A 24,810-nucleotide genomic window follows, 5' to 3' on the forward strand; every position below is an offset into this window, starting at 1 on the left:
GTCGTTGTATGGGTGTGTGGGCTTGTGGGGCTGTATGCGGCTGTGTGGCTGTATGAGATTATATTGGGGTAGTGTGGCGGCTTATGGGCTGTATGGGCGTTGTGTGGGGCTCTATGCGGGTGCTATGGGGTATATGGGTGCTGTATGGGGCATGTGTGTTGGCTGCATGGGGTTATATGGGCTGTTATGGGCCAATATATAGGGCTATTATGGTGGATGTGTTGCAGCAGTAGGGGTTTAATATGGAATTTATATGGAGGCTGGTGTGGGGTTATATGCGGATATATGGGGCTGTGTTGGGGTTATATGGGGGCAATGTGGGGTTGTATGGATTATATGGGGGTGTGAGGTTATATGGGGCAAATGTGGGCTGTATGATTATGATGGCTGTGTGGCTGTTATGGTGTTATAGGGGTGTGTGGGGCTCTATGGGGGCTGTTATGGGTGTGTGTGGGCTCTATGGGGACTTATGGGTTAATGGGCTGATATGGGATGTGTGGGCTGATGGGCGTATGGGGCTATATAGGTTGTTTGGCGCTGTATGGCTGTATGGCGTCATATGTTAACTGTCTGTGGGGTATGATGGGAGCTGTATGGCGGCTGTATGGGGCTGCGTGTGCTGTATGGCTGTGCTAGGTCGTGCATGTGGCTGTTGGGCTCTGTGGGCTGTATGGCGGCGTAATGGGCTTATGGGCTGTATGGGCAGTGTGGGCTGTATGGGCTGTATGGGCTGTATGGGCAGTGTGGGCTGTATGGGCTGTATGGGCTGTGTGGGGCATGTGGGGTATATTGGGCCATCGTGCGGGTTGTGGGGCTGCATGATTATATGGGCTGTATTGGGGACGATTGTGTGGGCTGTATGGGTCTATATGGGGCGATGGGTTGTGTTGGTGCTATTATTGCTGTGTGGAGGGTTGATATGATTGCTGTAGGCGTATGTGCTCTGTGTGCGGCCCATTTGGGGCTATTATGGGGCTGTGTGGATGTGTGGCTGTGTGGGCTGTATGGGGCTGTATGCGGTATGTGGGGCTGTATGGGCTTGTCTGTACGAGTTTATATGGGGTGATATGGGACTCTGTGGGGTGTGTGTGTTATATGTGTGGGGCTGTATGTGTCTATATGGAGCTGTACGGGTCTATATGGGGCTGTGTGGGGCTGTATGGGACTGTATGGGGCAATATAGGGCTATATGGGGTATGTAGGGCTCTATGGGCTGTACATGGCTGTATGGGGTTGTATGGGGCTCTATGGGGCTGATATAGGGGTTATATGGGGCTGTCTATGGGGATATTATATGGTTGTATGGGCTGTATGGGCTCTATGGGGCTCTATGGGTTGTATGGGGTTCTGTGGTGGCATGTATTATGACTGTATTGGGGCTCTATGGCTCTGTCGTGCTGTGCGGGCTCGTATGGTAATATGGGAGTGTATGGGCTGTATGGTGGTTATACGGGTTGGTATGGGGGCTGTGTGTGTCTATATGGGCTGTGTGGGCGTCATGTTTATATATGGTTGTGATGGCTATATGGGGCTGTGTAGGGTTGTTATGGCGCTGGTATGTTATATGGGCTTGTAGTGGGCTGCTGTGGCGTTCTATATGGGCCTGTGTGGCTGGATAGGGGTGTGTGGGCTTTATGGGCTTGTGGGCTGATATGCGGGCTGTTCTTGGGGCTGTATGGGCTGTGTGGGCTGTATGGGGCTGTATAGGGGTCTCATATGGGGTTTCTGTTGCGTGCTGCCGTGGGCTGTTTATTTGGGGCTGTGTGGGCTCTATGGACTGCTATAAGCGCTGCTTGGGGCTGTATGGGGCTGTGTGGGGCTCTATGGGGCTGTGTGGGGCTCTATGGGGCTGTATGGTGCACTGTGGGGCGCCATGCATCCCTGCATCACCGCATGCCCTGAGCGCGTCGCTCCCCTGCAGCTGCGCACGATGTCGTCGGAGGAATGTCAGCGTTGGCTGCGCAGCCTGGAGGCGCATTACCAGCAGTTCCTGCAGCACAGCGCCGACTCGCGCTGCTTCCAGCCCGACGACCGCATGCAGCTGCAGCGCGACTACAGCGCCTGCACCCAGCAGTACGAGCTGCTGCTGCGCGCGCAGGAGAAAGGTCAGCAGCCTTCACCCACATGCAGCTGCAAGGGGTGCTGCTGCACTGCTGCACTGCTGCACCCTCAACCTCCTGCGTGTATTCAGTGTGCTGCAGCAGCGCTGCAACCCACCCCGCAGCACCCCCGTGCAGTGCTGCAGTGCTGTAACCTATCCCGCAGCACCCCCCCCCCCATGCAGTGCTGCGGTGCTGCAACCCACTTCATAGCACCCCCATGCACTGCTGCACCCCCATCCTCCTGCATGCATTCCGCATGATGTTGCAGTGCTGCAACCCATCTTGCATCGCGCACACACACCATGCAGTGCTGCAACCCAATTCATAGCACCCCCATGCAGTGCAGCACCCTCAATCTCCTGCATGCATTCAGTGTGGTGCTGCAGTGCTTGCAGTGCTGCAACCCACTTCAGAGCACGCCCATGCACTGCTGCACCCCCAGCCTCCTGCATCCACTTACTGTGGCGCTGTGGTGCTGCAACCCATTCCGCAGCACCCCCATGCAGTGCTGCGATGCTGCACCCTGACTCTATAGTCCACCCTCTGCAGTGCTGCAGTGCTGCACCCCCAACCACCTGCATGCATTCAGCATGGTGCTGCAGTGCTCCAACCCACCCCGCAGCACCCCCATGCAATGGTGCACCCCCAACCTCCTGCATGCATCCAGCGTGGTGCTGTGGTGCTGCAACCCACCCCGCAGCACTCCCTTGCAGTGTTGTGATGCTGCACTCCAACTCTATATAGTCCACTCTCTGCAGTGCTGCAGTGCTGCAATCTACTTCACAGCACCCCCATGCAGCGCTGCCCCCCCAACCTTCTGCATGCATTCACTGTGGTGCTGCAGTGCTGCAACCCATCCTGCAGCACCCCATGCAGTGCTGCAGTGCTACACTCCCACCTAATGTCACCGCCATGCAGTGCTGCAGCCCACCCCACAGCAATTCCCATACAGTGCTGCAGTGCTGCGCCCCAACCTGCTGCATCCACTCAGTGCAGTGCTGCAGTGCTGCACCAGCACCCCATGTTTTCTGCCCGCTGCAGTGCTGCAATACTGCACCCTGCCTGTTCATCTGTGCTGCAAACCAATTTGCGGTGCATGTTCGCTGCAGGGATGCAGCGTTGCACTGCTGCAGTGCTGCACCTCCATTCCACAGCACCCACCCCATGCATTGCTGCAACCCCACCCTGCTTTACACGCCTATTGCAGGACTGCAGGGCTGCACCTGCCCACTCAGTCTCACTGCATCCCAATCTGCAGCAACCACTCAGTGCAGTGCTGCACCCCTGGCCCACAGCAACCTCTCCATGCAGTGCTGCAGCGCGGCATCCATCTGCTTGGCAGCACTGCATCCCATTCTGCAGCACCCACCCACTGCGATGCTGCAGCCTCACCCCACTGCACCCTTCTGCTGCAGTACTGCAGTGATGCGGTGCTGCAATGCTGCAACGCTGCAATGCTGCAATGCTGCCATGTCCCCCACAGGAGAGCAGGACGAGGCGCTGCGGCGCAGCTACATCTCGCAGCTGAAGGACATCCGGCTGCAGCTGGAGAGCTGCGAGAGCCGCACCGTGCATAAACTGCGCCTGCCGCTGGACAAGGAGCCCGCCAACGAATGCGCGCAGCGCATCGCCGAGCAGCAGGTGGGCAATGCAGGGAGCTGCAGTGCTGCAGCCAGCTCCTGGCGTCACTGGTGCGCTGACATGCAGCGCAGTGCAGTGCTGCATTTCTTCATGTCAGAGCTGCACGGCTCTGCTGCATGTTCTCACGTCACCGCTGCGCTGTGCAGTGCTCTGTGGCCCCAGTGCAGTGCAGTGCTGCGTGTCCCACTATCCCTGCTGCACTGACATGCAATGCTGTGCAGTGCTGCATGTCTCCATAGGATTGCAGTGCTGTGCAGTGCTGCGTGTCCCACTATCCCTGCTGCACTGACATGCAATGCTGTGCAGTGCTGCATGTCTCCATAGGATTGCAGTGCAGTGCAGTGCTGCGTGTCCCACTATCCCTGCTGCACTGACATGCAATGCTGTGCAGTGCTGCATGTCTCCATACGATTGCAGTGCTGTGCAGTGACGCGTGTCCCACTGCCCCCACTGAGCTGACATGCGCTGCACTGCAGTGCTGCGTGTTCTGTATGAGTACAGTGCAGTTCCGCACGTCCTCATATGAGCTCAGTGATGCGCTGTGCAGTGCTGCATGTCCTGCAGCTCCTGCTGTGCAGTGCTGCATGTCCCCATATGAGCGCAGTGCTGCACTGCGTGTCCTGCTGTCCCATGTGCTGACAGGCAGTGCAGTGCAGTTCTGCATGTCCCCCTATGATAGCAGTACAGTGGGGTGCTGCACATCTCATTGCAGTGCAATGCAGTGAGGTGCAGTGCTGCATGTCTCATAGCTGCTCAGTGTAGTGCAGTGTTGCATGTCCCCATATTGGTGGCAGCACAGCGCTGCATGGTGCAATGCAGGGCAGTGCTGCATGTTCCAGTGCAGTGCTGCAGGTCCCAGTGCAGTGCCGTGCAATGCTGCAGAACCCTGTGCAGTGCAGTGCTGCATGTTCCCCTGTGATAGCAGCATAGTTCAGTGCTGCACATCCCAGTGCAGTGCAGTGCAGTGCTGCACTTCAGGTCCCACAGCAGTGCAGTGCAGTGCTGCATGCTCCCCTATGATAGCAGCACAGTGCAGTGCTGCACATCCCATGGCAGTGCAGTGCAGCACAGTGCTGCAGGTCTCAGTGCAGCGCAGTGCTGCAAGTCCCATGTCAGTGCAGTGCAATGCAATGCAGTGCTGCAAGTCCCATGTCAGTGCAGCGCAGTGCAGCGCTGCAGGTCTCAGTGCAGCGCAGTGCTGCAAGTCCCATGTCAGTGCAGTGCAGTGCAGTGCAGTGCAGTGCTGCAGGTCCCATGTCAGTGCAGTGCAGTGTAGCGCTGCAGGTCCCAGTGCAGTGCAGCACAGCACAGTACGGTGTGCTGACATGCATCGCTGCGCTGCAGGAGATCCATCGTGAGCTGGAAGGGATCCGTGTGAACCTGGATGCGGTGAGCGCGCAGTCGGCGCAGGTTTTGGCGCAGCCTGAGGAAGGAGCGTCGGCGCCGCTGCTGCGATCCGAGCTGGAGGTGACGCTGCAGAAGATGGAGCGCGTCTACAGCCTGTCCTGCATCTACCTGGAGAAGTGAGAGATGCAACGGATGCAACTGGGGGGTGGGGGGTGGGGGGCGGGAGAGGAGAAATAGCAAACTGCTGCAGCGGGGGGGGGGAGAAGGAGGAGAAAATGCAACGCTGCAGGGGGGGGAGGAGGAGGAGAAATGCAACGGCTGCAGTGGGGGGGAGGGGAGGAGTAATGCAACGGCTGCATTGGGGAGGAAGGAAGGAAGGGGATGAAGGCAGAGGAGGAGGATGAAGGCAAAGGGGGAGGGGGTGGAGGGGGAGGAGATCTGCAGCCTGTCCTGCATCTACCTGGAGAAGTGAGAAATGCAACGGCTGCAATGGGGGGATGAGGAGGAAGAGGAGGAAGGCAAAGGAGGGGGGGTGGAGGAGGAGGACGAGGAAGAGGAGGGAGAGGAGGATGGGGGGGAGGAAGAAGAGGAGGAGGAAGGCAGAGGGAGGAGATGGTGGAGGTGGTGGAGGAGGAAATGGAGGAGGAGGAAGGCAAAGGAGGTGAGGATGAGGGTGGTGATGATGAGGAGGAGGAAGAGGATGATGATGAGGACAATGATGATGATGAGGGTGATGATGAGGATGATAAGGCTGAGGATGATGATGATGATGGTGAGGCTGAGGATGATTTTGAAGCTGATGAGGAGGAGGAGGAGGATGATGCTGGGGCTGAGGCTGAGGCTGAGGCTGAGGCTGAGGCTGAGGATGATGCTGCTGGGGCTAAGGATGATGATGATGAGGCTGAAGATGAGGATGATGAGGAGGAGGATAAGGGTGATGCTGAGGATGAGGATGATGATGAAGATGAAGGTGAGGATGAGGAGGAGGAGGAGGAGGAGGCTGAGGAAGAGGATGAGGAAGAGGATGAGGATGAGGATGAGGAGGATGATGAGGATGAGGATGAGGTGGGTGATGATTAGGATGAGGGTGATGATGCTGAAGATGAGGCTGAGGGTGATGATGAGGATGATGATGAGGCTGAGGATGATTTTGAGGCTGAGGATGAAGATGATGAGGAGGAGGAGGATGAAGCTGAAGATGAGGCTGAGGATGATGATGAGGATGAGGATGAAGATGAGGATGATGATGAAGAGAACGAGGGTGATTTTGAGGCTGCTGCTGCTGCTGAGGCTGAAGATGAGGCTGAGGATGATGATGATGATTAGGATAAGGGTGATTTTGAGGTTGATGATGATGATGGTGATAATGAGGCTGAAGATGATGATGACAAAGGCTGATGCTGATGATGGTGATGGTGATGCTGATGATGAAGGCTGAGGATGATGATGATGATGATAAGGCTGAGGATGATGATGATAAGGCTGAGGATGATGATGAGGCTGAAGATGATTTTGAGGCTGAGGATGATGATGCTGATGATGAAGGCTGACGTTGCGGTGCCTCCTCAGGCTGAAGACGATTGCGGTGGTGCTGCGCAGCACGCAGGAGGCCGAGGAGCTGCTGCAGCTCTACGAGGAGCAGCTGAAGAGCGCACACACCGTGCCTGCGGACCTCAACGAGCTGCAGGGCTGCTGCGACGAGCTCAAGGTACGGGGGGCTCTGTGGGGCGCTGTGGGGCGCTATGGGGCGCTGTGGGTCTCTGTGGGTCGCTGTGGGTCTCTGTGGATCTCTTTGGGTCTCATTGAGTCCCTATGGGGCAGTTTTGGGTCCTTATGCGTCCCTGTGTGTCACTATGGGTCTCTGAGTTGCTGTGGGTCCCTGTGGGTTGCTGTGGATCTCTTTGGGTCACTGTGGGTGTTTATGGGTCACTATGGGTCTCTGTGGGTCTGTATGGGTCACTGTGGATCTCTTTGGGTCGCTATGGGTCTCTGTGGGTCACTATGGGTCTCAGTGAGTCCCTATGGGGCAGTTATGGGTCACTATGGGTCGCTATGGGTCACTGTGGGTCCCAGTGGGTCGTTATGGGTCCCTATGGGTCCCAGTGGGTCGTTATGAGTCCCTATGGGTCCCAGTGGATCGTTATGGGTTGCTATGGGTCCCAGTGGGTTGTTATGGGTCTCTATGGGTCCCAGTGGGTCCCAGCAGGTCTGTGTGGGTTGTTATGGTCCCTATTGGTCCCTGTGGGTCCCAGTGGGTCCCTATGGGTCCCTGTGGAACACAGTGGGTCATTATGAGTCCCTATGGGTCCCAGTGGGTCATTATGAGTCCCTATGGGTCCCAGTGGGTCATTATGAGTCCCTATGGGTCCCAGTGGGTCCCTATGGGCTGCTGTGGGTCCATGTTGCGCCTTGCTCACCGCATTCTTTGCCCCCCCCTTCCCCCATTGCAGCGGCTGCGCTCGCAGGCGGACGGCCATGCAGCCGCATTCACAGCGCTGCAGGAGGAGCTGAACCGAGCGCGGGAGGTGAACGAGCGCATGGAGCGCGGGCACAGCGAGCACGACGCCGACCTGCAGCGCTACGGGCACCGCGTGGAGGCGCTGCTGCGGCGCTGGGACGCGGCGCTGGCGCAGATGGAGCTGCGGCTGCGCGACCTGGAGCTGCTGGGGCGGCGGCTGCGCTGCTACCGGCAGAGCTGCGACGCGCTGCAGGAGTGGATCCGCGACGCGCGGCTGCGCCAGGAGAGCATCCAGGCCGTCCCCATCGGAGACAGCAGCGTCGTCAGGGAGCAGCTGCTGCAGCAGAAGGTAATGCAGGATGCGGCCAGAGCTGCATTGCATGCAGCATGCAGCCCCGGTGATTGTGCTGCATGACCTGAAAGCACTGTGCATGGCATTGGTCGCTGCAGTGCATGTCTGCTTGCCATGCAGGGCTGCATTGCATGCAGCATGCAGCCCCAGTGCTTGTGCTGCATGACCAGAAAGCACTGTGCATGGCATTGGTGGCTGCAGTGCATGGCTGTGGTCCTTGTGGTGCGGTGCATGGCCTGCTTGCCATGCAGAGCTGCAGCACATGCAGCCTGCAGCCCCAGTGCTTGTGCTGCATGACCAGGAAGCATTGTGTGCAGCACTGGTGGCTGCAGTGCATGGCTGTGGTTCTTGTGGTGCTGTGCATGGCCTGCTTGCCATGCAGAGCTGCAGCGCATGCAACAGGCAGCCCCAGCCCACAGTGCTCACAGTGCATGACCACAGAGTGTGTTGTGCACAGATCTGCTGCATGCTGTACAGAGATGCAGTGCATGGCCACGCAGCGTCACACACAGCTGCAGTGGCTGCAAGGCAGAGCTGCAGTGCATGCAGTGCATGGCCACGCAGTTTGTCACGTGCGGCTGCAGGGGTTGCAGCATAGCACTGTATCGCATGCAGTGCACGGCCATGCCGTATTTCACGCACGGCTGCAGCGGCTGCAGCACAGCACTGTAGTGCATGCAGTGCTCGTCCCCACAGTGTGCCATGCAGAGCTGCAGTGGTTGCAGTGCAGCACTGTAGCGCATGCAGTGCATAGCCATGCAGTGTCGTGCACAGCTGCAGCAGTTGCAAGGCAGAGATGCAGTGCATGCAGTGCATGGCCACGCAGTTTGTCACGTGCAGCTGCAGTGGTTGCAACGCAGCACTGTAGTGCATGCAGTGTGTCACACACAGCTGCAGCACAGCATTGCATGCAGTGTGTCACGCACAGCTGCAGCACAGCATTGCATGCAGTGCTCGGCCCCATGGTTGCAGCCATGCAGCTCAGCCGCTGCCCGTCTCTCCCTGCAGAAGCTGCTGGAGGAATGCGAGCAGCAGAAGGAGAAGGTGGAGGAGTGCCAGCGCTACGCCAAGCAGTACATCGACGCCATCAAGGTGGGTCTGGGCCACTGTGGGTCACTGTGGGTCCCTGTGGGTCCAGCTGTGGGTCGCTGTGGGACTCTATGGGTCTTTGTGGGACCCTATGGATCACTATGGGACACTGTGAGTCCCTATGGATCTCTGTGGGTCTCAGGTCTCTGTGGGTTGCTATGGGTCCCTATGGGTCTTTGTGGGTCCCTGTGGATCGCTGTGGGACACTGTGAGTCCCTATGGATCGCTCTGGGTCTCTATGGGTTGCTATGGGTCTCTGTGGGTCCCTATGGATCACTATGGGACACTATGAGTCCCTATGGGTTGCTGTGGGTCTCCGTGGGTTGCTGTGGGTCCCTATGGGGCCCTATGGATCGCTGTGGTTTCTGTGGGTGTCTGTGGGTCCCTATGGATCGCTGTGGGTCTCTGTGGGACTCTGTTGCTGTGGGTCCCTATGGGTCTTTGTGAGTTGCAATTGAGTTGCAATGCTGTGGGTTGCAACACTGGGATGCAGCGCTGTGGGATGCAGCGCTGTGGGATGCAGCGCTGTGGGATGCAGCGCTGTGGGTTGCAGCGCTGTGGGATGCAGCGCTGTGGATTGCTGTGGGTTGCAGCACTGTGGGTTGGGTTGCAGCGCTGTGGGTTGGGTTGCAGCGCTGTGGTTGCAGCCCCTCCTCTGACCCCCCCTCTCCCCACAGGACTACGAGCTGCAACTCATCACCTTCACGGCGCAGCTGGAGCCGCAGGCATCGCCTGCTAAGAAGGCCAAAGTGCAGTCAGCATCAGACAGCGTCATCCAGGAGGTGAGGGTGCAGGGAATGCAGCACTGCAGTGCAGGGGGTGCAGGGAATGCAGCTCTACAGGGCTGGGTGTGCGGGGAATGCAGGGCTGGGGGTGCAGGGAATGCAGCACTGCAGGGGTGGGGTGCAGGGAATGCAGGAGTGGGGGGAGTGCAGCCCTAAAGGGCAGGGGGCGCAGCAAATGCAGGGTTGCGTGTGAAGGCAGTACAGCACTGCAGTGTTGGGGGTGCAGGAAACACAGTACTGCAGGGCTGCGTGTGAAGGCAGTGCAGCACCGCAGTGCTGGGGGTGCCGAGTTTGCAGGTATGCAGCGCTGGGGGCGCAGGGAGTGCAGCCCTACAGGACTGGGGCTGCAGGGAATGCAGGGCTGCAGGGCTGCATGTGAAGGCAGTGCAGCCCTACAGGACTGGGGGTGCAGGGAATGCAGGGCTGCAGTGCTGTCTTTGAAGGCAGTGCAACACTGCAGGGCTGGGGGTGCAGGGACTGCAGGGCTGCGTGTGAAGGCAGTGCAGCACTGAAGGGCTGGGGATGCAGGGAATGTGGGGCTGGGGGTGCAGGGAATGCAGGGCTGGGGGTGCAGGAAATGCAGGGCTGGGGGTTCAGGAAATGCAGTACTGCAGGGCTGCATGTGAAGGCAGTGCAGCACCGCAGTGCTGGGGGTGCATAGTTTGCAGGTATGCAGCGCTGGGGGTGCAGGGAGTGCAGCCCTACAGGACTGGGGGTGCGGGGAATGCAGGGCTGCAGTGCTGTGTTTGAAGGCAGTGCAGCACTGCAGGGCTGGGGGTGCAGGGAATGTGGGGCTGGGGGTGCAAGAAATGCAGGGCTGGGGGTGCAGGAAATGCAGTACTGCAGGGCTGCGTGTGAAGGCAGTGCAGCACCGCAGTGCTGGGGGTGCCGAGTTTGCAGGTATGCAGCTCTGGGGGTGCAGGGACTGCAGCCCTACAAGACTGGGGGAGCAGGAAATGCAGGGCTGCATGTGAAGGCAGTGCAGCAGTGCAGAGCTGGGGGTGCAGAAAGTGCAGGTGTGCAGTACTGGGGGTGCGGGGAGTGCAGCCCTGCAGGACTGGGGGTGCAGGTAATGCAGGGCTGCAGGGCTGTGTGTGAAGGCAATGAGGCACTGCAGGGCTGGGGGTGCAGGGGGTGCAGCCCTGTGCTGACGGTGCTGCATGCCCTGCAGTACGTGGAGCTGCGGACGCGGTACAGCGAGCTGACGACGCTGAGCAGTCAGTACATCAAATTCATCACGGAGACCCTACGGCGCATGGAGCACGAGGAGGTACAGCGCATGCGGCGCGTGGCTGCAGTGGTGCTTTCCTCCCCTCCCCACCCCCCATAACTGCAGCTGTGTGAGCATCCAGCGAGCTGCCAACGCTGCACTAAGATTGCTTTGAGTGAGCTGCAATGCCCAGTGCAGTGCAGCTCTGGGTGCAGCACAGTTGTGAGCTCAGCTGCAGGTGCAGCACAGCTCCAGATGCAGCACAGCTCTGGGTGCAGTGGAGCTGAGGGTGCATTGCAGCTCCAGATGCAGCACAGCTCTGGGTGCAGTGGAGCTGAGGGTGCAGCACAGCTCCAGATGCAGCACAGCTCTGGGTGCAGCACAGCTCTGGGTGCAGTGGAGCTGAGGGTGCATTACAGCTCCAGATGCAGTACAGCTCTGGGTGCAATGCAGCTCTGGGCACAGCACAACTCCAGGTGCACTGCGGCCCTGGGTGCAATGGAGCTGAGGGTGCATCGCAGCTTCAGTTGCAGCACAGCTCTGGGTGCAATGCAGCTCCAGGCATAGTGCAGTTTCAGGTGTGCTGCAGCCCCGAGTGCAGTGGAGCTGAGGAGTGCATTGCAGCTCCATTTGCAGCACAGCTCCGGGCACAGCGCATCTTTGGGTGCAGCACAGCTCTGAGCACAGCTCCGGGTGCAGCAGTTGTGGGTGCAGTGCAGCTCTGGATGCAGCACCACTCTGGGTGCACTGCAGTTCCAGTTGCAGCTCAGCTCCTGGTGCAGCACAGCACTGGGTGCAGCAGAACAGTTGCAGCACAACCCCCTCAGATGACACCCATCCCTGCAGTGCAGGCGCTGCGATGCCTCTCAAATGCTGCTTTGCCATGGGGGGCTGCGCGTGTGTGAGGTGCATGCAAGTGGTAGGACCAGGATGACCCCCTGCTGAAGTTGCTCATGGCCCCACACTCCTCCACTGCTGCAGCAATCCGCACTTCCCCCCCATGCATGTGCTTGCATGCACCTGTGCCACCCGCATGCATGCACCCATCTGCCCCACGGCACCCCCTTTCTCCACCCCAAAGGTGTAAAGCCGGGAAGGCGCTGCTGTCCCCCCAACATTGCTGTGCTCCCCGCAGTCCTGCTGCATCTCTTGCGCCGATGCTGTGTGTGTGGTGGGCCTGGGGAGGGGGGGGGGGATCCTACATAGGGCCGGGTGCAGTGGGGCTGCTGCGTATCTGCATGGTGATGGTCTGCGTGCTTGGTGCAGCAGCAGTGCTGCTCATTTCTATGGTGGTGTTGTGCATGTTGGGTGCAGCAGTGGCGCTGCATTACAGTGTTGGTCTGCATGCCAGGTGCAGCAGTGGTGCAGCGCATTTCTATGGTCACGGTCTGCATGCTGGGTGCTGCAGCAGTGGTGCAGCTCGTTTCTATAGTCGCTGTCTGCATGCTGGGGGCAGCAGCAGTGCTGCACTGCACAGTGGTGGTGTACATGCTGGGCACAGCAGTGGTGCTGCTCATTTTGTGGTGGTGGTTTGCATGCTGGGTGCAGCAGCAGTGCTGCAATACACAATGGTGTCACTTATGCTGGGCGCAGCAGCCGTGCAGCTCATTTCAGTGGTGGTGTTGCTCATGCTGGGTGCTGCAGCAGCAGTGCAGCTCATTCCTGTGGTGGTGTCATGCATGGTGGGCGCAGCAGTGGTGCAGCTCATTTTTGTGGTGGTGGTCTGCATGCGAGGTGCTACAGCAGTGCTGCAGTGCACAGTGGTGTCACTCATGCCGGGTGCCGCAGCAGCGCCGCATGTTTGCACGGTGGCGGTGTTTCATCTGCCCACATCCCTCGCGGTGCTGCGTTGCTGTGTGTTGCTTTGCTGCGTGCAATGCGGTCCATCCCAGCAGGCGGCACTGCGAGGCATGCATCCCCCCCAGCGCTGCGGCGCTGCATTGGGGCCTCGGGGCGGGTGCTGACAGCCGCGTTGCGGCGCTCCCTTCTGTCCCCGCAGAAAGCAGTTGAGAAGCTGAAGGAGGAGGAGCGGCGACGGCTGGCGGAGGTGGAGGCGCAGCTGGAGGCGCAGCGGCAGCGGGCCGAGGCGCAGGCACAGGCCAAGGCGCAGGCCGAAGAGGAAGCGCGGGAGCTGCAGCGGCGCATGCAGGAGGAGGCGACGCGGCGCGAGGCGGTGGCGGTGGATGCGGAGCAGCAGAAGCGCAACATTGAGGAGGAGCTGCGGGAGCTGCGGCGCAGCTCAGAGCGGCAGATTGAGAGCAAGGCCAAGCTGGCGGAGGAGGCAGAGCGCAGCCGTGCAAGGGTGGAGGAGGAAATCCGGCTGGTTCGCCTGCAGCTGGACGGCACCGAGCGGCAGCGCGCCGGCGCAGAGGCCGAGTTGGCAGAGCTGCGGGCACGAGCCGACGAGGCGGAGCGGCAGAAACGCGCAGCGCAGGAGGAGGCAGAGAGGCTGCGGCTGCAGGTGAAGGATGAGAGGCGCAAGAAGCGCGAGGCCGAGGAGGAGCTGCGCAGGAAGGAGGAGGCGGAGCGAGAAGCAGCCAGGGAGAAGCGTGCAGCTGCGGCCGAGCTGGAGGCGCTGCGGCTGCGGGCGGAGGAGGCAGAACGGCGGCGGCGGCAGGCGGAGGAGGAGAAGGAGCGGCAGGTCCGCGTGGCTGAGGAGGTGGCGCGGCGCAGCGCTGAGGCCGAGCTGCGGACGGAGCGGCCGTCGCCGGCCCAGGAGGAGGAGAAGGAGCGCGCCAAGGAGGAGGAGGAGCGGCGCAAGGCTGAGGAGCGCGAAGAGGCGGAGAGGAGGAAGAAGCTGCAGGCAGAGGCGGAGGCAGCGCGTGAGGAGGCAGAGCGGGAGGCCGAGCGCTGGAGGCTGAAGGCAGACGAGGCGCTGCGGCTGCGGCTGCGGGCGGAGGAGGTGGCGCAGCGGAAGGCACTGGCACAGGAGGAGGCCGAGAAGCAGAAGGAGGACGCGGAGCGCGAGGCACGGCGGCGTGCGGAGGCCGAGCAGACGGCGCTGCGACAGAAGGAGGCGGCCGAGCAGGAGCTGGAGCAGCAGCGCGCCAAGGCCGAGGGGACGGCGCGGCAGCGGCTGGCGGCAGAGCAGGAGCTGATCCGGCTGAAGGCGCGGCTGGAGGACGGCGAGCAGCGGCGGCTGCTGCTGGAGGAGGAGCTGAGCCGCCTGAAGGATGCGGCCAGCGAGGCGGCGCGGCGGCGCGAGGAGCTGGAGGAGGAGCTGGCCGAGCTGCGCGCGCAGGTGGAGGCGCTGCTGGAGAGCAAAGCACGCGCCGAGGAGGAGTCGCGCAGCAGCAGCGAGCGCTCCAAGCAGCGCCTGGAGGAGGAGGCGGCGCGGCTGCGCGAGCTGGCCGAGGAGGCGGCGCGGCTGCGGGCGCAGTCAGAGGAGGCAAAGCGGCAGCGGCTGCTGGCCGAGGAGGAGGCAGCGCGGCGGCGCAGCGAAGCGGAGCGCAGCCTGGAGGAGAAGCTGGCGGCTGTAGCTGAGGCGGCGCGGCTGAAGGCAGAGGCCGAGATGGCGCTGGCCGAGAAGGAGGCGGAGAACGAGCGGCTGCGGCGGCTGGCGGACGACGAGGCTTTCCAGCGGCGGCTGCTGGAGGAACGCGCGGCGCAGCACAAGCAGGACGTGGAGGAGCGCATCGCGCAGCTGAAACGCGCCTCCGAGAGCGAGCTGGAGCGGCAGCGCGCGCTGCTGGAGGACACGCTGCGACAGCGGCGCCAGGTGGAAGAGGAGATCCACGCGCTCAAGGGCGGCTTCGAGCGTGCCTCTGCTGGCAAGGCTGAGCTGGAGCGTGAGCTGGGACGCATCCGCGCCGAGGCCGAGGAGGCGCAGCGCAGCCGGGAGCGCGCAGAGAGGGAGGCAGAGCGGCAGCGTGCTGCTGCGGCCGAGGAGGAAGGGAGGCGGCGCGAGGCCGAGGAGCGAGCGCGCACTATGGCGGCGGCCGAGGAGGAGGCAGCGCGGCAGCGGCGGGCGGCGCTGGAGGAGGTGGAGCGGCTGAAGGCCACGGTGGAGGAGGCGCGGCGGCAGAAGGAGGCGGCGGAACGCGAGGCCGAGCGGCAGGTGCAGCTGGCGCGGGAGGCGGCACAGAAGCGCGTGGCGGCCGAGGAGAAGGCGCGTGCGGCAGCTGTGCAGGAGAAGGAGCGCGAGCTGCAGGAGCTGCAGCGGCAGGAGCAGAGCGCGCTGGAGCGGCTGCGCCTTGAGGCGGAGGGAGCGCGGCGGGCGGCCGAGGAGGCGGAGGCGGCACGTGGTGGGGCCGAGGAGGACGCGCGGCTGTCGCGGCAGCGCGTGGAGGAGGCGGAGCGGCAGAAGCGTCGTGCTGAGGAGGAGGCGCAGGCGCAGGCGCGGGCGCAGGCCGAGGCCGAGGCGCTGCGGGTGGAGGCGGAGCGGGAGGCAGAGCGGCGGGCGCGGGCGGAGCGGGAGGCGCTGCGGCAGAAGGAGCTGGCCGATGCCGAGACCGAGAAGCATCGGCGCTTCGCCGAGCAGACGCTGCGGCAGAAGGCACAGGTGGAGCAGGAGCTGGACAGGGTGCGGCTGCGGCTGGACGAGAGCGCGCAGCAGCGCACTGCGCTGGATGAGGAGCTGCGGCGCCTGAAGGACGAGGCGGCGGAGGGAGCGCGGCAGCGGGCGCGGGCTGAGGAGGAGCTGCTGCGGCTGCGGGCGCAGCTGGAGGAGCTGATGCGGCTGAAGGAACGCGCTGAGGAGGAGAGCAAGGCGCAGGCACTGCGCGGGGAGGAGGAGGCGCGCAAGGCGCTGGCCGAGGAGGCGGAACGGCTGCAGCGCGTGGCTGAGGAGGCAGCGCGGCTGGGAGTGGAGGCGCAGGAGGCGGCGCGGCTGCGGCGGGTGGCTGAGGACGATCTGGCCCAGCAGCGTGCATTGGCCGAGCGCGTGCTGCGCGAGAAGAGCGAGGCGCTGCAGGAGGCGGCGCGGCTGCGGGCCGAGGCCGAGGCACTGCAGAAGCAGAAGGAGCTGGCGCAGGAGCACGCTGAGCGGCTGCGGGAGGACCGCGAGGAAATGCGGCGCCGCCTGGCTGAGGAGACTGAGGGCTTCCAGAGGACGCTGGAGGCCGAGCGGCGGCGCCAGCTGGATGCGGCGGCCGAGGCCGAGCGGCTGAAGCTGCGCGTGGCTGAGCTGAGCGAGGCGCATGGCGCCGCAGAGGAGGAGGCGCGGCGCTTCCGACGTCAGGCCGAGGAGATCGGAGAGAGGCTGCGCAATGCGGAGTCGGCGACGCAGGAGAAGCTGGCGGAGGTGCGGGCGCTGGAGACGCGGCGGCAGCAGAGTGACCGCGACGCAGAGAAGCTGCGCGGCGCCATCGCTGAGCTCGAGCGCGAGAAGGAGGGGCTGAAGCGCGAAGCTGAGCTGCTGCAGCGCAGGGCCGAGGAGGTACCGCGCAGCACGGCGGGGCGCAACGCCTCCATCCCTCTCTTCTCCCCTCCCTTTTCCCCCATGGAGGAGGCAGCGCGGCTGAGTTCAGCCCTGCGGTGGTGGGAGCCCTTCTTGCACCGCAAGGGTGGCATCCTTGTGTTCCTTCTGCACGATGCATGCCCTGCATGCGTCGCATCTGCAGCCCATCTGGCTCTGCTCCCTCAACTGCCTGGCTCTGCCCCCCTGGCTCAGCTCTGCCCCCCAACTCAGCTCTGCCCCCTCATCCATCCTGCTCTGCCCCCCCAGTTCAGCTCTGCCCCCCACCTCAGCTCTGTCCCCTGACTCGGTTCTGCCCCCTCACCGACCCATCCCTGCTCTTTGACTCAGCTGTGCCCCCTAACTCAGTCCTGCTCCCTCACCCACCTCTGCCCCTTGACTCAGTTCTGCCCACCGACCCCCCCAGCTCTGTCCCCTGACTCAGCTCTGCCCCCTAAGTAACTTAGTCCTGCTCCCTCACCCACCCAGCTCTGCCCCCTAACCCACACATCTCTGCATCCTTAACCCATTTCTGCCCCCAACACACCCAGCTCTGCCCCCTGACCCACCTGGTTCAGCTCCCCAAACCCACAGCCCTCAGCCCCCTGTGGGCAGCACCCCCCGGCCCCCCAACCATACCCCTTATTTACCTCCCCCATTTGAAGCCCACATCTTCACCCCATACCAGCATCCCACAACTACAGCCCACCCTTCATCCCACACCCCCACCTGCATCTCCATCCTCATTCTCTACCCTCATCCCCATCCTCATCCCCACCCACACCCTTCACCCACAGCCCCCACCCATGCCCCCACCCACACCCTCACCCTTCACTCCCACCCCCTAACCGTGCTCCCCATGACGTCTCTTTGCTCTCCCTGCAGATGGAGGTGGCCCAGCAGGCGCAGCTGCGGCAGGAGACGCAATCCCTGCAGGAGTCCTTCTTGCACGAGAAGGACGCGCTGCTGCAGAAGGAGAAGTTCATCGAGGAGGAGAAGGCGAAGCTGGAGAAGCTGTTTCGGGACGAGGTGGATAAAGCGCAGAGCCTGAAGGCCGAGCAGGAGCGGCAGCAGCAGGAGATGGAGCAGGAGAAGCAGCAGCTGAAGGCGATGCTGGATGAGGCCAAGCGGCAGCAGGAGGAGGCGGAGGAGAGCGTGCGGCGCAAGCAGGAGGAGCTGCAGCAGCTGCAGAAGCAGCGGCAGCTGCAGGAGAAGCAGCTGGAGGAGGAGAACCAGAAGCTGCGCGAGCGGCTGCGGCAGCTGCAGGAGGAGCAGCGCAGCGCCGCAGCATCCACCAGGGAGATGATGATCCAGACGGACGCAGCGCCGCAGGAAGAGCAGGAGCTGCAGGCGCTGCCCAACGGCCGCCACGCATTGGACGGCCTGCAGCAGAACGGGGAGCCCGAGTTCGCCTTCCAGGGCATCCGGCAGAAGGTGTCGGCGCAGCAGCTGGCGGCCGCCGGCGTCCTCAGCGGCCACAGCCTGAGCCAGCTGGCGCAGGGCACCGTGAGCGTGGAGGAGCTGCAGCGGCGTGACGACGTGCGCGCCTTCCTGCAGGGCCGCAGCTGCGTGGCCGGGTTGCTGATGGAGCCGGGCCGGCAGAAGATGAGCATCTACGAGGCCATGAAGAAGCGGCTGCTCAGCCCCGGCACGGCCCTGGTGCTGCTGGAGGCGCAGGCGGCCACCGGCTTCATGGTGGACCCGGTGCGCAACGCCCGGCTGTCGGTGAATGAAGCGGTGCGCGACGGGCTGGTGGGGCCAGAGCTGCACAACAAGCTGCTGGCGGCCGAGCGCGCCGTCACCGGCTACAAGGACCCCTACACCGGGGACAGGATCTCCCTGTTCCAGGCCATGAAGAAGGAGCTGATCGTCAGGGAGCACGGCGTGCGCCTGCTGGAGGCCCAGATCGCCACCGGCGGCATCATCGACCCCGTGCACAGCCACCGCCTGCCCCTGGAGGCGGCCTACAAGCGCGGGCTGCTGGACGAGGAGATGTACCGTGTCCTGTCCGACCCCAGCGACGACACCAAGGGCTTCCTGGATCCCAACACGCAGGAGAACCTCACCTACCTGCAGCTGATGGAGCGCTGCGTCGAGGACCCCGAGACGGGGCTGCTGCTGCTGCCGCTCAGCAGCCAGGCGGCCACGGGCACCGAGCTGCTGTACAGCGCCCAGGAAGCCAAGGACGTCTTCAAGAAGGCCACGGTGAGCCCCCCGCTGGGCAGGTTCCAAGGCAAGACCGTGACCATCTGGGAGATCATCAACTCCGAGTACTTCACCGAGGAGCAGCGCAAGGAGCTGATCCAGCAGTACCGCGGCGGCAAAGTGACGGTGGAGAAGATCATCCGCATCGTCATCACGGTGGTGGAGGAGAGCGAGAAGAAGAGGCAGATGCTGTTCGAGGGGCTGCGCGCCCCCGTGCCCGCTGCAGAGCTGCTGGAGAGCCGCGTCATCGACAAGGACGCCTACAACCGGCTGCAGCAGGGCAAGGCCAGCGTGGCCGACGTGGCGCAGACGGACGCGGTGCGGCGCTACCTGCGGGGCGCCGACGCCATCGCCGGGGTCCAGCTGGAGTCCAGCGGGGAGAAGCTGAGCTTCTACGAGGCCCAGAGGAGGAACCTGCTGAAGCCAGAGGTGGCCCTGGCTCTGCTGGAGGCGCAGGCGGCCGCCGGCTTCATCATGGAGCCCACGAGCGGCCAGCTCTACACCGTGGACGAGGCGGTGAAGGCCGAGGTGGTGGGGCCAGAGGTCCACGAGCGGCTGCTGTCGGCCGAGAAGGCGGTGAGCGGCTACAAGGACCCGTACACCGGGCAGACCGTCCCCCTCTTCCAGGCGCTGAAGAAGGGCTTGGTGCCCTCCGACGCCGGCGTGCGGCTGCTGGACGTGCAGCTCCGCACTGGAGGTGTCGTGGACCCGCTGCACAGCCACCGCCTGCCGCTCGACGTCGCCTACCGGCGCGGCTGCCTGGACGCAGACACCAAGGAGGCGTTGGAGGAGCTGCGGGCCTTCTACTGCCCCAACCGGCAGCAGCACGTCGGCTACGCGCAGCTGCAGCAGAGCTGCCGGCGGGACGAGCGGACGGGGTTCCTGCTGCTGCCGCTATCGGACGCCGCCATCCAGGCGCAGCAGGAGGAGATCTACACAGATGAGCAGGCCCAGGAGAGCTTCAGCAAGGCCACGGTGGAGGTGCCGGCCGGCAGCATGCGCGGCCGCACCGTGAGTGTGTGGGAGCTGCTGCACTCTGAGTACTTCACTGAGGAGCAGCGGCGGGAACTGCTGCGGCAGTACAAGACGGGCAAGGTGACTGTGGAGAAGATCATCAAGATCATCATCACCATCGTGGAGGAGACGGAGAGCAAGAAGCGGGAGAAGCTGACCTTCGCGGGGCTGCGGGCGCCGGTGCCGGCCAGCGAGCTGCTGGAGTCGCGCGTCCTCAGCAAGTCGCAATACGAGCGGCTGCAGGACGGCAGCGCCTCAGTAAAGGAGCTGGCTGAGACGGAGGCGGTGCGGCGCTTCCTGCATGGCGGCGGCTGCATCGCTGGCGTCTACGTGGAGGCCACCAAGGAGAAGCTGACCATCTACGAGGCCATGAGGAGGAACCTGCTGCGGGCCAGCACCGCCGTGGTCCTCCTGGAGGCGCAGGCGGCCACCGGCTTCCTCATCGACCCAGTGAGGAACCGCAAGCTGTACGTCAACGAGGCGGTGAAGGCCGGCGTGGTGGGGCCGGAGCTGCACGAGAAGCTGCTCTCGGCCGAGAAGGCCGTCACCGGCTACAAGGACCCCTACTCAGGGAACACCATCTCACTCTTCGAGGCCATGAAGAAGGAGCTGATCGTCAGGGAGCACGGCGTGCGCCTGCTGGAGGCACAGATTGCCACCGGCGGCATCATTGACCCCGTGCACAGCCACCGCCTGCCCGTCGAGGTGGCCTACGAGCGCGGGATGTTTGACGAGGAGATGAACCGCATCCTGTCTGACCCCAGCGACGACACCAAGGGCTTCTTTGACCCCAACACGCAGGAGAACCTCACCTACCTGCAGCTGAAGGAGCGCTGCGTCGAGGACCCCGAGACGGGGCTGCTGCTGCTGCCGCTGCGGGAGCCCGAGAAGCCGACGGTGGTGGAGACGACGCGGGTGTACACGGAGGAGGAGACGCGGAAGGTGTTTGAGGAGACGCAGGTGGACATCCCGGTGGGCAGCCGGGCCGGCTCCTCCATGTCGCTGTGGGAGATCATGCACTCGGACATGCTGCCCGAGGAGCAGCGGCGGCAGCTGATGGAGGAGTTCCAGACGGGCCGCGTCTCCAAGGAGCGCATGATCATCATCATCATCGAGATCATCGAGCGCACCGAGATCATCCGGCAGCAGAACCTGGCCACCTCCTACGAGTACGGGCAGCGCCGCGTCACGGCCGAGGACCTCTTTGAGGCCAAGGTGATCTCGCAGGACATCTACCGGCTGCTGAAGGACGGCTCCAAGACCTTCCGCGAGCTGCTGGAGGATGAGGCCGTCCGCAGGTGCCTCTACGGCTCAGGCTGCGTCGCCGGCGTCTACGTGCCATCCTCCAAGCAGACGCTGAGTGTCTACCAGGCGCTGAAGAAGGGGCTGATCAATGCCGAGGTGGCGCGCTGCCTGCTGGAGGCCCAGGCGGCCACTGGCTTCCTGGTGGACCCCGTCAAGAACGAGATGCTGACGGTGGACGAGGCCGTCCGCAAAGGCCTCGTGGGGCCCGAGGTCCACGACCGCCTGCTGTCTGCAGAGCGGGCCGCCACCGGCTACCGGGACCCCTACAGCGAGCAGAAGATCTCCATCTTCCAGGCCATGAAGAAGGATCTGGTGCCGAGTGAGGAGGCCCTGAAGCTGCTGGACGCCCAGCTGGCCACCGGCGGCATCATCGACCCGCGCCTGGGCTTCCACCTGCCCCTGGAGGTGGCCTGCCACCGCGGCTTCATCGACAGGGAGACATACAACATGCTGTCGGAGCCCAGCGAGGTGCGCAGCTTCGTGGACCCATCCACCGACGAGAAGCTGAGCTACACGCAGCTGCTGCGGCGCTGCCGCAAGGACGAGGACACTGGGCTGCTGCTGCTGCCGCTGGGCGACACACGCCGCCTCACCTTCCGCGGGCTGCGCAAGCAGATCACGGTGGAGGAGCTGGTGCTGTCGCGGGTGATGGACGAGGCCACGGCACAGCGGCTGCATGAAGGGCTGACGTCGGTCGAGGAGGTCTCCAAGAACCTGAAGACTTTCCTGGAGGGCACCAGCTGCATCGCCGGCGTCTTCGTGGACTCCACCAAGGAGCGGCTCTCTGTCTACCAGGCCATGAAGAAGGGCATCATCCGGCCCGGCACCGCCTTCGAGCTGCTGGAGGCGCAGGCGGCCACGGGCTACGTCATCGACCCCATCAAGGGGCTGAAGCTGACGGTGGAGGAGGCCGTGCGCATGGGCATCGTGGGTCCTGAGTTCAAGGACAAGCTGCTCTCAGCCGAGCGCGCCGTCACCGGCTACCGGGACCCCTACACCGGGAAGCTCATCTCCCTCTTCCAGGCCATGAAGAAGGGGCTGATCCTGAAGGACCACGGCATACGCCTGCTGGAGGCCCAGATCGCCACCGGCGGCATCATCGACCCCGAGGAGAGCCACCGCCTGCCTGTTGAGGTGGCCTACAAGCGCGGGTTGTTTGACAAGGAGATGAACGAGGTCCTGTCGGACCCCAGCGACGACACCAAGGGCTTCTTCGACCCCAACACGGAGGAGAACCTCACCTACCTGCAGCTGATGGAGCGCTGCATCGAGGACCCCGAGACGGGGCTGCGGCTGCTGCCGCTGAAGGAGAAGAAGCGCGAGAGGAAGACCTCGTCCAAGTCCTCAGTGCGCAAGCGCCGTGTGGTCATCGTCGACCCGGAGACGGGCAAGGAGATGTCGGTGTATGAGGCCTATCGCAAGGGCCTCATCGACCACCAGACCTACCTGGAGCTGTCAGAGCAGGAGTGCGAGTGGGAGGAGATCACCACCTCCTCCTCCGACGGCGTCGTCAAGTCCATGATCATCGACCGACGCTCAGGCCGCCAGTACGACATCGATGACGCCATCTCACGCGGCCTGATCGACCAGTCTGCACTGGACCAGTACCGCTCCGGCTCGCTCTCCATCACCGAGTTCGCCGACATGCTCTCCGGCAACATGGGCGGCTTCCGCTCACGCTCCTCCTCCGTGGGCTCCTCCTCCTCGTCCTACTCGGCCAGCCCGGCCCCACCACGGCTGCCGGGCTCCGCCTGGACCGACCCGGGCGAGGAGACGGGGCCGGTGGCCGGCATCCTGGACACCGACACGCTGGAGAAGGTGTCCGTCACCGAGGCCATGCGCCGCAACCTGGTGGACAACATCACGGGGCAGCGGCTGCTGGAGGCGCAGGCCTGCACCGGCGGCATCATCGACCCCAGCACGGGCGAGCGCTGCTCGGTGGCCGAGGCGGTGAACAGGGGGCTGGTGGACAGGATCATGGTGGACCGCATCAACCTGGCGCAGAAAGCCTTCTCCGGCTTCGAGGACCCGCGCACCAAGACCAAGATGTCGGCGGCGCAGGCGCTGAAGAAGGGCTGGCTGTACTACGAGGCCGGGCAGCGCTTCCTGGAGGTGCAGTACCTGACCGGGGGGCTGATCGAGCCCGACGCCGACGGCCGCGTCTCCCTGGACGAGGCGCTGCAGAAGGGCACCATCGACGCACGCACGGCCCAGAAGCTGCGCGACGTCGGCACCTACGCCAAGTACCTGACGTGCCCCAAGACCAAGCTGAAGATCTCCTACAAGGACGCCATGGACCGCAGCATGATCGAGGATGGCACCGGCCTGCGCCTGCTCGAGGCCTCGTCCCGCTCCTCCAAGGGCTACTACAGCCCCTACAACGTCAGCGGCGCCGGCTCCGCCGCCGGCTCGCGCTCCAGCTCCCGCACCGGCTCGCGCTCAGGGTCACGGCGCGGCAGCTTCGACGCCACCGGCTCCGGCTTCTCCATGACCTTCTCGTCTTCCTCCTACTCGTCCTCCAGCTTCGGGCGCAGATACGCCGCGGCCCCGCACGGCTCCGTGGAGGCGGCCGCGCTGGCGCCGGCCTTGGGGCGGGCGGTGGTGCTGAGCACGGCGTGATGCCGCGGTGCCGGCCCGCTTCCCCCCTGTTTGCCCTTTTGAAACCCAATAGCCTTCTTCCAAAGCAGTGCCTAAACAAGTTTAACCCAAACCAAACAAAGACTGCACTAATATATTAATAAACGCCATCGCTCCGGCCGTGTTTGTGTGTGGTCACCTGGTGGAAGGCACCGCGCTACCGCTCTGCGGTGCCGGCAGTGCCTATCACATCCCATCCCAATCCATCCCAATCTATCCCATCCCAATCCATCCCATCCCATCCCATCCCAATCCATCCCATCCCATCCCATTCCATCACATCCCATCCCATCCAACACATCAGTCCATCAGTGATCTTGGCCATACTGGTGGTCAAAGTGATCCTCCCAGTCCCAGCCGTGTGCCACCATCCCAGTGATCCCATTGATGCCACCAACCATCCCACCCATCCCAGTGATCCCACTGATGCCACCAGATGATCCTATCCATCCCAGCAATCCCAGTGATGCCAACAGTGACCCCATCCATGATCCCACCCATGCCACTCACCGATCCCAATGACACCAGTTGTGATCCTACCCACCCCACAGTCTCGGTGATCTTAGTCATCCCAGTCATCCCAGTCATCTCATTAATCCCACTGATGACCCCATCCATCCCAGTGATCCTACCAGTCCCACTGATGCCACCAGTGATCCCATCCACGATCCCTCCCATGTCACCCACTGATCCCATGACCCCACCAATGACCCCATCTGTCCCACCCATCCCACCAGTGCCACCATCCCATTGATCCCATTGATGCCACTAGCCATCCCAGTGATCCCATTGATGACATTGGCCATCCCACCCATCCCAATGATCCCATTGATTCCACCAGCCATCCCACCCATCCCAATGATCCCATTGATTCCACCACCCATCCCAGTGATCCCATTGATACCACCAACCATCCCACCCATCCCAGTGATCCCATTGATGCCACAAGCTGTCCCACCCATCCCAATGATCCCATTGATTCCACCAGCCATCCCACACATCACAATGATCCCATTGATTCCACCAGCCATCCCACCCATCCCAATGATCCCATTGATGCCACCAGCCATCCCAGTGATCCCATTGATGCCACAAGCTGTCCCACCCATCCCAGTGATCCCATTGATGCCCCCACCCATCCCACCCAACCCAGTGATCCTATTGTTGACATCAGGCATCCCACCCATCCCAATGATCCCATTGATACCACCAGCCATCCCAGTGATCCCATTGATGCCCCCACCCATCCCACCCATCCCAATGATCCCAT

General features: G+C 63.0%; 1 protein-coding gene across 1 annotated transcript; it reads left to right on the forward strand.

Annotated features, from left to right (window-relative positions):
• The first annotated feature begins 5,531 nt into the window (after positions 1-5,531).
• Positions 5,532-23,660, forward strand: LOC107307668 (plectin-like). Its single transcript, XM_015851192.1, has 8 exons — positions 5,532-5,558; positions 6,660-6,798; positions 7,541-7,897; positions 8,909-8,992; positions 9,667-9,771; positions 10,946-11,044; positions 12,984-16,361; positions 17,265-23,660. Exons 3-8 carry the CDS (start codon positions 7,628-7,630, stop codon positions 23,520-23,522), a joined length of 10,194 nt encoding a protein of 3,397 aa, XP_015706678.1. The 5' UTR covers positions 5,532-5,558; positions 6,660-6,798; positions 7,541-7,627; the 3' UTR covers positions 23,523-23,660.
• The last annotated feature ends 1,150 nt before the right edge of the window (positions 23,661-24,810 follow it).

Source organism: Coturnix japonica, unplaced genomic scaffold (genome assembly GCF_001577835.2).
Source record: "Coturnix japonica isolate 7356 unplaced genomic scaffold, Coturnix japonica 2.1 chrUnrandom764, whole genome shotgun sequence".
NCBI classification, from domain to species: domain Eukaryota; kingdom Metazoa; phylum Chordata; class Aves; order Galliformes; family Phasianidae; genus Coturnix; species Coturnix japonica.